The sequence below is a fragment of the Papaver somniferum genome, chromosome 8, assembly GCF_003573695.1.
Source record: "Papaver somniferum cultivar HN1 chromosome 8, ASM357369v1, whole genome shotgun sequence".
Taxonomy (NCBI): Eukaryota; Viridiplantae; Streptophyta; class Magnoliopsida; order Ranunculales; family Papaveraceae; genus Papaver; species Papaver somniferum.
Window position 1 is genome coordinate 38,273,506 of NC_039365.1, and position 12,282 is coordinate 38,285,787.

The window sequence follows — 12,282 nt, forward strand, 5'->3', positions numbered from 1 at the left end:
TTTTTTTGTGTTGCTCTCTTGTTTTAGGTTTGTTTTTGTTGTTCAAACTATTGGTGTTAGTTTATTAACCTTATTCACCCAATTTTCAAAAGATTGATTAATTGCGGTTTTTAAAGTATTAATGAATTATGTGTACTACCTAGGACGTGGAAACCGGTGACAATTACAGTGACACTGAGGAATCCTCCGGATCTGATGAGGGATCAGACTCGGGTTCAGAGCTGGAACAACAGATGGAGTCAGACCTGCGTACTGGTGAGGTAGGTAGCCATGAATCATTTCGCAATTGGGTTAAATCTTTTCAAGTGGATTGGAGATTATAGAGCACTTGTGGTGTATTAACTGTCGTTGTTTTGTGTCGCGAATGTGTAGACAACTGTCGATTTAGAAGGGCTGTTGGCCGACACCATGAAACGATTGAAGTCTGTCAAGATTAGTGGTCTACAAGGAAGTGATAATGAACTGGAGTTTATTCAAATTCTGATAAAGAATGCCATGGTCTTGAAAAAAATGGTCTTGAAGAGCCAGTGTAGATCCAAAATTGAGAAGTTTTACGAGGAGATAGAAAATTTTCAAAGTGCCTGTTCGACTTTGAGAATCTATTTCTATCTTCCTAGCAACTGACGCCAAAATGCTACAAAATTGACATAATGGAGGAACCCATTAACTTTTAATAGTCTAATCATTCAAGTATTTATGAGGAATTGAGGATACTTATAGTCAATTTTGTTTATGATTTGAAGCTCTGTAAACTTGGTTTACTTGATCAAAGTATGTTACGCATATCTTAGTGTTAAACTAAGATGCTTGCTACTGGGCTCTGAAGTGTCGCCCTTGCTTAGCACTACTACAATGGCCTGGCACACCCTTACTATACCATTAAAATAACTTTTCTATTACTTGTTTTCTTTCTCCGGAAGGAATGATTATGTAGCTTACACAGGCCAAAAGTTTGACTCTTCTCTTTAACCTTCATCAAAGCTGCTCAGCCAAAATCAAAAGGAAGGAAAAGCACCCGCAAAAGTTACCCATTAAGAAATTGGTGTCGTTCTCTACAAATAATTTATAATCCCAGCATTGTAAAAAAAACGAAAATTAGGCCCCCAAAATTATAGATATTTAACAACTATCTGTAATTTAAATAAGTGTGATAAACACTTTAGTAACACTGTTACATATTAATGATCGTGAAATAAAAAAAAAAAAAGTTGGGGCCCAATAATTTGGGGCTCTAGGCAGCGCCTAGATTTCCTTGCCGTCCTGTCAAGATTATGAAGGGTTACGTGACATTGTTGGAAAACGATTAATAAAAAAATAATTTCTTAAAGTTTTAATAAAAAATTATAATTTATTATTTTATTTTGTGAATGAAACTTTTTAGTCCCACATTATGTAGTTTCCAATTTTTAGTAGTTTTAAGAAACTATATAAACCTTTAGTCCCATATCGGGGAGTTTTTCTTTTTAAGTTGTATTTGTCAATTATATAAACAAATTCACTACTTTTGTAAAATTTATGAGAAAGGGGTTGCTCTATATTTAGAGGGACCCCCAAGGGAAAAAAATATTTTATATTGTTGTCTCAAGCGTTCGAGATTTTCCTTTATGGTTTTTTCGGAGTTGCCAAGCTCAAGTTGAGCATCTACTACATATGCTAGTAGTAGGTGTATTGAGCATCTACTACATATGCTAGTAGTAGGTGTATTAGGGTGTTTTATCCTGGAGATATCCGTCCTGTGAGGGCTGTAGCATCACTCTTGAGTGTAGCCGGGCGCTAATGTCTTAAGGGCAACGTGTTGAACACGTGACTCACTCTGTTTTTCCAAAGTTTTGCCTTGTTGCTGTTGCGGAGATATAGGGAGCTCATTCGTTTCATCAAATCGATCACTTCCATTATAAAGGAGCTAAGTATCAATAACTTTTGCTTATTTGATTTTTCCTTGTTTTTTATTATTGCACCCAACAATCTTAAGACATTAGTATTTGTAATAATAAAAAAATGGTTGGTTGGTTTGTGAATCATGGATGTTAATTGTGGAGTGAAAAACAAAAACGAATTTTTGGTCAGATGCAGAGTTTCGAGTTTATCTCTTAACCTAGAAGGAATTTTGATGAACCCTTTTGACACAAAGTAGTAGACATCCTGATAGTTACCCACGTAAGATTTCAGAAATTTTGGAGTTGTAAAAGTATTTTTTTGATATTTTACAAAACTGAGAAACTGAGAAAGTAGTAGACATCCCGTCAGAATTTTGTTGTTAACTAAAGTAGTTTTTATGGGGTAACCATGAGTTTTTTGATATGGTGGTTTAAACGAAGTTTATAAATCTAGATATTATCTTCAAAACTCATATTTTATCTGAACTAAGGTTTGTGAGATATGGTATATTAGGTGATTGGGAAATTACCGTGTCCGTGGTCAGAGTATAAACGAAGTTTGTGACATGAAATTGAAAAGGAACATGGCTACCAGGCGCATGTGGATGAACACAAGTCTTCCAAAGATGACAAAGGCGAGAACATCAAACACAACTCTAAGCATAGTCTTCATAATAAAGGTATGTTTCGTAAAACTGAATCCGGCATTACTTTAATTAAGGGTGATTGTTATGTTTGTAAAATTCCTGGCCATACGGCAGTAAAGTGTAGACAACATAAAACCTTAATAAGTAGAAATTTAATGCTAATTTAGTTGAAACAAAATGAACCATGATGTCCGAAGTTATTTTAATAATCAATGTGAGAGACTGGTGGGTGGACTCTGGAGCCACTAAGTATGTTTGTTGAAACAGAGACCTGTTCACCTCTTATCAGAGGATAAGGGATGTCGAGAAACTCTATATGAGTAACTCATCTGCGACATAGGTTGCATAAAAGGGAAAGGTCAAGCATAAGTTTATATCTGTAATATTCTCACACTGAATGAAGTTTTCATGTTCCGAGCATATGAAATAATATTGTATCTTGTTCTCTTGAAGATGGTAAAAGATTGAAGATCTTAATTAAATGTGGAAAACTTGTTATAACTAAGGGTATTGATTTTTTAGGCAACAGTTATAGGACTTAGGGTCTATATAAGTTTGAAGGAAAATCTGATGAAGTGAACATAGTTGATTCTTGTGCTTTCTTTTGTGTGTCTTTGAATGTTTTGCATGGTAGACTTGGAACCGTAAAGTTATAAGTCAATGTATAAACTGCCTAACATAGGCTTCGTACCTAAATTTAGTTTGGATCTTGAACACAAAAGTGAAATGAATATTCTATAAAATCTTTTAGCACAAATGTTCATAGTAATTCTAATCCCTTAGAATTAATTCATTTAGGCCTAGTTGACATGAGTTCAACCCAAAACCACTATGGTAAAAGATGGTTTATAACTTCCGTAGATGATTGTACGAGGTACTATCTTGTATAATTGCTTAGGTATAAGGATGATGCCTTAGAAGCCTTAAGATGTATAAAGATGGTTCATAATTACCATGTTGATTAGTTCAGGATTACTTGCGGTCTTGTGGGAGGAGGAAGTCCTCTTAACTAGTATATCCTGAATATAGTACCCTTAAGGATCAGATGAAACTCCATATGATTTATGGAAAGGTATACGACCTTCTTATGAATATGTCAAAGTGTGGGGGTGTTTGACTAAGATTATAATTCCTCTTCCTAGAAGAACTAGATAGAAACCAAAAATGGTGATTGTGTCTTCATATAAGGTATGCTGAGTATACTTCTACATATAGATTTTTGGTTGTGTGTTCTGATTTTTCATACTTTTGGTGTGATTTTTCTGACTTTGTTGTGAATACTATTACATAATCTAGGGATGCTGAGTTCTTTGAACATGTTTATTCTTAAACATGTACCTCATTATAGATGTGTTGTTGATCCCCTAGATTTATTTTCAAATAGTCAGAACTTACCTTAAAGGAAGATGAAGTTAGGGTTGAGCCTAAGAGAAGTAAAACAATTAGACTTGAGACTTCTTATGAAGCCGACTTCATAACATTCCTAGCGTAGTCTAATCCCTGTACTTGTAAAGAAGCCTTGATATCTACTGAAACCCCATTCTGGTAAGAAGCTTCATTTAGTGAAATGGACTCAGTCCGTCAGAACCTGACTTGGGAGGTTTATAGTTTACCTCCAGAGAGTAAGACCATGAGATGTAAATGAGTCTTTAAGAGGAAACATTAGGTATATGGAACTGTAGAAAAATATTAGGCTAAGTTGGTAGCTAAAGGCTATAAACTAAAATAAGGTGTATATTTCCTTGATTCTTATTCAAATGTGACGAGATTTACTTACGTTGAGATGTTAATTGTTATTGTTGTCATAAACAAATTAGAGATACATCATATGGATGTTAAGACAGCTTTTCTAAAATCGTGAATTAGATAATGGAAAATTAGAGATACATCATAAATTTACATAGACCAACCTGGGGACTTTGTAGTGAAAGGTTATGATGACAAAGTTTGTAAGTTGAACAAAATTTTGTATGGTTTATAAAATAAGCACGTAAACAGTGACATGAAAAATTTGATCGTGTGATAATGTGTAGTGGATTTAAGTTAATGAATCTGACAAGTATATTTACAAGTAACTTGTTAAAGATGCCTGTATGATTGTATGCTTGTATGTTGATGATATGCTTATACTTGATACAAACATAGATGTGATTAATTCCACTAAAAACATGCGCTGAATGAGAACGTTGACTTGAAAGACTTAGGCCTTGTTGATGTAATCTTAGGGATGAGGATTAGAAAATAATCTAACATATGTAGTCTTAGTCATTCTCATTATTTTGAATTTGTGCTTAAGAGATACAATCAGTGTGATTGTAAGCCTTCTTGTACTCCGTACGATTATTCTTGTAGACTCAAGAAAAAAGGGTAATGGAGTATCTTAACTTGAATACTCAAGAGTTATAGGATGTCTGAGGAATTTAATGAACTGTAAGAGTCCAGATATTTCCTATATTGTGAGTAAGTTAAGTAGATATAATTATAGTCCAGAGCAATAGCATTCAGATGCACTGAGTAGAGTATTATGGTACCTAAAATACTCTATTACCTTTTATTTGATTTATCAAAGGTATCTTGCTGTCCTTGAGGGACTTTGTGATGTAAACTGGATAGTTGACTCAGAGGAGTCTAAGTCTACGAGTGGATATGTTTCACTCTAGCATCAGGGTTTGTTTTTGGAAGATTTACAAACAAACATATATTGCTCAATTTATTATGGAATCTGAGAGTATTGAGTTAGATAAAGCACGAGAGGGGGCCGAGTACCTAAGATGTTTTTTAGAAGACATTTCTCTCTGGCATAGGCCTGTGCCAGCTATATCTATACATTGTGTTAGCCAAGATATAATAGCTAAAGCTGAAAATAACTAATTTCAATCGACGTTATTTCCATTGATTGGATAAAGTCCAAGGAGAATATCGCGCAATCTTTGACGAAATTTTTATTCCAAGAGATAGTTAGAAATGCATCAAGGGGGAAGGGGCTTAAGCTCATAAATTAAACTTTCCATGAAGGATACTCAACCTTGCTGACTGGAGATCCCAAGATCAAGGTTTCGAATGAGATAACTAATTTGTGGTGGGTAAAGGTAAACACTATCAGAGAATTTTATTCTCTGTCCCTTCCCTATGGTGTAGACGTGATAGTGTGATTGCATGTGAAGGATGACTTTTAAGAAGTATTAATGAGTTCTATAGTTTCAATTTAAGATTGAAGTGGGGTGTAGCAGTAACACTCTTTATGGAAACTCACCTATCTGAATGAGGAAGTGGGCCGCTTCCTATGAGAATATGAGCTTTGATTCTCTAGAGCATTCTGAGAAACAGGATATGTCCAGGGCCAAATTGGACAAAACGGTACGAGCTTGGCAGCAATCTTGGAGATATCACCCGTGGTTGTTATCACGAATTACATCAAATGCTAGCAGTTCAAGACATAGTTCACTGTCTCTAGCAAGTAATTCCGGTAATATTTCACTAAGCAAAGGTTCAAGACCTCATGGACACCTCTGCCTAAAATGGTATTTCCTGCGCTTTTTATGTGATTTTCGTTTTGATGGTTTTGGTATTACTGGAACTTAGGACCTAAAGGTCACTAAGGGTTCACTAGTTCATGGTTTTTCACTTTGGTGAAAGATACCTATAGTCTCACCATGTGAGAACTAAAGATGAAAGCTCTCAATACTATTATGATTTATGCAATCCATAGTATGACCCTGGGGTCAACACACTTTTGTGTGAGGGAGAGGACGTAGAAATGACTAGTATGATTTCAACACTTGCACGATAAGTCTGTTTGGATCGTGAGGTTGGGATGTTGATTTACCAAGATCTATCTGTGTTTTCATGTTTTATTGAGTTTTCATTCATGTGGGGGATTGTCGGAAAACGATTAATAAAAAAATAATTTTTTAAAGTTTTAATAAAAAATTATAATTTATTGTTTTATTTTGTGAATGAAACTTTTTAGTCCCACATCGTGGAGTTTCCAATTTTTAGTAGTTTTAAGAAGCTATATAAACCTTTTAGTACCAAATAGGGGAGTTTTTCTTCTTAAGTTGTATTTGTCAATTATATAAACAAATTCACTATTTTTGTAAAATCTATGGGAAAGTGGTTACTCTATATTTAGAGGGACCCCCAAGGGAAAAAATATTTTATATTGTTTTCTCAAGCGTTCGAGATTTTCCTTTATGGTTTTTTCGGAGTTGCCAAGCTCAAGTTGAGCATCTACTACATATGCTAGTAGTAGGTGTATTAGGGTGTTTTATCCTGGAGATATCCGTCCTGTGAGGGCTATAGCATCACTCTTGAGTGTAGTCGGGCGCTAATGTCTTAAGGGAAACGCGTTGAACACGTGGCTCACTCTGTTTTTCCAAAGTTTTGCCTTGTTGCTGTTGCGGAGATATAGGGAGCTCATTCGTTTCATCAAATCGATCACTTCCATTATAAGGGAGCTAAGTATCAATAACTTTTGCTAATTTGATTTTTCCTTGTTTTTGATTATTGCCCCCAACAGATATCGTAGGCCACGACCTCACTTAAAACAGGATCTGAGTGACGGATGGTCGATGAATCAGACTCCCAAAACAATACCATCTTAGCTAGGGATAGATGATCTATATACGGAAAGCGCCGTGTTGGCGTGTTGCTCAAGTACTCTATTCACGACGGTTTATCTATTATATAAACCCCATACTGCTTTGATTTTTCTTTGTGTGATTTATTTATATTAAGGTTACAAATCAAAAAACGCTAAACTCTCTGTTTTATTTTTATTTTTTGCACGACAAGGTAACCAGTGAAAAGAAAACCATGGAGGCAATAAATTCCCAGAATTCTAATACTACCATTGATGAAGACAATATCAACAAGTTACCAGATTTGTTAATTCATCACATCCTCTCTTTCGTTAAGGTGAAACAAGCTTTCCAGACCTGTATATTGTCAAAGAGATGGAGATATATTTGGACTTCTCTTCCCTTTATGAATTTTGATATATCTGATCTACCACAACAATCGTATCGTTGTCATTATCATTTAGACCGTCTTGTCGACAACGTATTAAGTCTCCGTGATAACAGATGTTTTGATATGCGACGATTTCATCTTATTGGTGGGTATGCAGCTATTAAGTCTATCAGTCATCTTCATAGATGGATAATCAGTGTCGCTAGATCTAATGTTGAAGATATATATGTCCAGTTTAATGGCTCGTATAATAATAACGATCGCGAATTTCGGGTTCCAGATTGTGTCTTTACTTGTAAGTCATTGACAAAATTGGAACTAGATTTGTCGATGTCCTGTAAGATTATCCTGCCGAATTTTATATCATTACCTCGCCTCAGATATCTAAAACTTAATAACCCATCGTTTGATCATGATGCGTTAACCAAGTTATGTACCAATTTTCCTCTTTTGGAACACCTGGATTCAAGTGGCATTAGTAGTTATGAACCTTTAAACATCAATATATCTTCTCATACACTAAAACACTTGAGTTTAGGTGTGGCTAATAGTAGTGCACCTTTAAACATCACCATATCCTCTCTTTCACTGAAGCACTTTGAAGTACATATCGGTTATCATAATTCAATTCATAATACATTGAGGTTATGTGCTGCAAACCTCGTCTATTTGGTTTTATCAAATTTAGACTATATGTTGCTCGAGGATGTTTCTTCTCTGGTCACGGCTGATGTTGGCGTACAATTAAAACCACGAAAGCTAAATGCCAAGTTTTGGAGGATACATGCTCCAGATACTTTAAAATCTCTAAAATCACTTCATAATGTGAAAGATCTAACAATATCATTGCAACCACTCAAGGTATGCCCTCTTTCTCCTTTTTTTTTTTCTTTTTTTTTTCTTATAGATAAAATAACTGCAGTAGATGAATGTTTAAATAAGTCGTTCTACTGCACAACCTGGTTCATTTTTTTTTCCGAAACCATTTAGCCTTTCATAACTTTCTAGCTTGTAATTTAGTATTATAAACTGGACAGATTTCATTTTTGGTAAACTTATAAGTTGTTGTTTGAGCTGTAATATCGTGCTTGAGGTTAACAATTTCTGCCTCAGTAGGTTTTTTAGGTTGTCCATGTGTTGCCTAGCGCTATTAATCAGCCTTGCGGCTGGTAGGATCTTTTTAGATTATACCTTTTATTTTATTTCTGCAAGTGTGTTGAAGTTCTAGTTATAGTTTTGAGGCTACACTTTATTATCTAATTGAAATTTCTATTGTTCACCTTTATATGTGCAGGATGTTATAAGAGTTCAGGAACTGTTACAAGAGCAACCTTTTGAGTTTTCTAATCTGCAACGTCTTAAGCTGCAAAATATAAGTCACTCAACAGATTCTATGCATGCCATAGCCTCCTTAGTCAAGATATCTCCTATTATCGAATCCATCAAATTGGAACTTTGTCAGGTTAGTTTTGTTTTTGTTGTTCAGCTATTGGTGTAGTTTCTTAGACTTATTCACCCAATTTCCAAAAGATTGATTGATTGTGATTTTTAAAGAGTTACTGAATTTTATGTGCTATCCTAGGACGTGGAAACCAGTTACAATTACAATTACAGTGACACTGACGCGGAACAGGAGATGGAGTCAGATCCTCATACTGGTGAGGTAGGTAGCCATGAATGATTTCGCAATTGGTTCAAATCTTTTTAAGTAGATTGGAGATTGTAGTGTCCTTGTGGTGTATTAACTGTCATTGTTTTGTATCGCTAATGTGTAGGCAACTGTCGATTTAGAAGGGTTGTTGGCCGACACCATGAAACAATTGAAGTCTGTCGAGATTAATGGTCTACAAGGAAGTGACAATGAACTGGAGTTTATTCAAATTCTGATGAAGAATGCCATGGTCTTGAAGAAAATGGTCTTGAGGACCCAATTATATAGATCCAGAATTGAGAAGTTTTGTGAGGAGGAATAGAATTTTCCAAGCGCCTCTTCGTCTTTGAGAATCTGTTTCCATCTCTTACAGAAATTCTGATGAAGAATTGGTGCTGAAGAAAATGATCCTGAGGAGGCAATATAGATCAGGAATTGATAAATTTTACGAGGAGGTAGAGAATTTTTTAAGCGCCTCTTCGTCTTTGAGAATCTGTTTCCATCTCTTATCGTAGCAACTGACACGAAAACTACAAAATCTGAATCTTCCAAGTATTTATGAGCATACCTATACTCTCTAATTTGTTTTGAATTTTCGATGTCAAATTTGTATATGATTTGAAGCGTTGCAAACTTGTGAGCAGCTATTAAAGGTTTTCTTAATGCAGAATTGTTTTACTTGATCAATCCATACATAGTACAAGTTTGGGTGTTGTATTTTAGATGTCAAATATAGAGTTCATAGTATGTATGCATAACTTTTTCCCCCTTAACATGGATTAAAACTCGTGAAAAAAGTAAGATGCTTTATATTGGGGCTCGGGTTGTTTTCCCTTGCTTATCCCTGATAAGCTTTATCAGTATTTTCTTACCTTTGTCGATCAATCAAAAAAAAAATCATCAGAAAGAAAAAAGTGGTGTCACAAGACTCATAACAAAGAGCTAGTCAAGTAAAAACTCCACGACACCACTGTAAGAGTTTTAAAGAAGATGCTAAGATAGATAAGATGTAATAATGTTATTCAGAGATGAAAATAGTGATGTTACACAGAGAGTTTATAAAGGACTTTGTAGGACTGAGATACTAGAAAACCCTAACGGGATAAACTATGGAATATCCCATTGACAAGCAAACAACTAACGGAAAGTAAAAAGCAGTAACAGATAAAGAAGTGTGAACAAGACAATCTCTTTACATCAGTGAATGAAAACACAAAAGATAACTCTAATACTCCCCCTCAAACTGAGGCAGGGGTCTTGCAGAAGTGCATCAGTTTTTCACGAAGATTATCAAATGCCTGAAAGGTGGGTCCTTTAGTGAGAACGTCTGCAATCTGTAGAGATGAAGCAATGAAATCAACGTCCACCGTGGTAGCTTGAACTAAGCCTCTGACATAGTGATAGGCCATCTCGATGTGTTTTGCGCGAGCATGGAACACAGGGTTCAAGGCTAAGGCACGAGCACCCATCTTAGCACAGTATAGGTGGTGAGGAGTGGTGACTGCCACATTCAGTTCTTCTAGAAGAGCAGCTAACCACATAACTTCAGAGGCAAGAGTGGAGAGAGATTTATATTCTGCCTCTGTAGAAGACTTGGAGACTGTTGGTTGTTTCTTCAAACCAGTAATTGAACGTCTTGTATCTGGACAGCCTGTCCAGTCGGAGTCGGAGTATCCTGAAATTTGAGTGATATCACCGGGGGAGATAGTGATACCAGAACCAATAGAAGATTTCAGGTACCTGAGAATACGCTTGACAAGCATGATGTGTTCATATGTGGGAGAGTGCATAAATTGTGAAGCGTAGTTGACTGCAAAGGTGATGTCAGGCCTTGTGTGAATCAGGTATTGAAGTCCACCTACAATGCTTTTATAGTCTGTTGGGTTGGAGAGAGGCTCACCATCATGATAGGAGAGTCTTGTACCACTTGTGATAGGAGTAGAACAAGGTTTGCAGTCCACCATGTTAGTCTTCTCAAGTAATTCCAGTGTGTACTTAGTTTGAGTCAGTAGCAAGGAATTGCTGCATGTTGATTTGACAGCTTCAATGCCCAAGAAGTAGTGGATATCTCCCAAGTCTTTCATTGCAAAGGAGGAGCTTAATCTGGAGATGAAATTGGAGATCAAGGATGAGTTATTTCCTATTAACAGGATATCATCAGCATACAAGAGAAGTAGTAAAACATCACCCCCTGAGAAGTAAGTGAACAATGAGTGATCTGAATCACTCATGATGAAGCCATATGAGATTAGAAACCCACTGAACTTCTCAAAACATGCCCTAGGGGCTTGTTTAAACCCATACAATGACTTCTTCAGCTTGCACACATAGTCAGGGTGTGCTTCATCTGTGAATCCTTGTGGTTGTTGCATGTATACAACTTCATTTAAGTCCCCATGAAGGAATGCATTTGAAACGTCAAGTTGTTTGATAAACCAGCCATTTGTGACTTCAAGTGTAAGGATAGTTCTGACAATTATAAACTTGATGACAGGACTAAAGGTTTCATGATAGTCAATGTCATCTACTTAGTGGTAGCCTTTTGCCACAAGTCGAGCTTTGTGTCTCTCTAGACTTCCATCAGATCTCAGTTTTACCTTGTACACCCATTTGCACCCAAGAACATTCATGGAAGAGTGGTAAGGAAAAAGTTCCCAAGTGTTGTTCTGAATTAGTGCACTATACTCATCCTCCATTGCTTGAACCCATTCAGTTTTTGTAGAAGCTGTTTTAAAGGTTTTGGGTTCAGATGTATTAGTAATTTCAGAGTTGAAGGCAAAATGAAGAGGATGAGTGATAGTGTAATGGGTTACATAATCTGGTAGCTACTTTGGTTTTATAATACCCAATTGTGATCTAGTGATCATTTGGTGAGAAGGTGGATATGTAGGTTCAGATATATCATTAGGTACTTCCAGTTCTGGTTCATAGGTGTTGGAGAGTTGTGGTAAATCAGGTACTGAAATTTCAAGGTCAGTGGGTGGTAATATGTCTGAAGGGGGTATTGCATAGTCATATATAGGCAAAGAGATAGTAGCTCCAGCATCAGTAGTTGATGAAGAGCTGCAGGTGCAGAAGGGAAAGGTATTTTCCTCAAAAATCACATGCCTGGATATAAAGATCTTCTTAGTAGCAT

General features: G+C 36.0%; 2 protein-coding genes across 2 annotated transcripts in view; both read left to right on the plus strand.

The window, feature by feature from the left end:
- LOC113304062 overlaps window positions 1–770 on the plus strand; it is a 1,006-nt gene extending 236 nt beyond the window's left edge. Inside the window, exons 2-3 of the mRNA XM_026553161.1 lie at window positions 144–260; window positions 373–770. Of these exons, the coding sequence (XP_026408946.1) occupies window positions 234–260; window positions 373–624 (279 nt within the window). The 5' untranslated portion in view covers window positions 144–233 and the 3' untranslated portion in view covers window positions 625–770. The remainder of the gene's footprint in view (window positions 1–143; window positions 261–372) is intronic.
- A 6,569-nt stretch (window positions 771–7,339) lies between these two features.
- LOC113305430 (putative F-box/LRR-repeat protein At5g41840) lies at window positions 7,340–9,468 on the plus strand. The gene is made up of 4 exons (XM_026554467.1): window positions 7,340–8,356; window positions 8,790–8,957; window positions 9,078–9,158; window positions 9,271–9,468. The coding sequence occupies exons 1-4, from the start codon at window positions 7,340–7,342 to the stop codon at window positions 9,466–9,468; spliced, it is 1,464 nt and encodes a 487-aa protein (XP_026410252.1).
- The last annotated feature ends 2,814 nt before the right edge of the window (window positions 9,469–12,282 follow it).

Excerpts from the sequence above, each read along its gene's own strand:
- LOC113305430 (XM_026554467.1), top strand. The coding sequence starts at position 7,340 with ATGGAGGCAATAAATTCCCAGAATTCTAATACTACCATTGATGAAGAC. Across the intron at positions 8,357-8,789 it reads TATCATTGCAACCACTCAAG|GATGTTATAAGAGTTCAGGA; the intron begins GTATGCCCTCTT and ends TTATATGTGCAG. Across the intron at positions 8,958-9,077 it reads TCAAATTGGAACTTTGTCAG|GACGTGGAAACCAGTTACAA; the intron begins GTTAGTTTTGTT and ends GTGCTATCCTAG.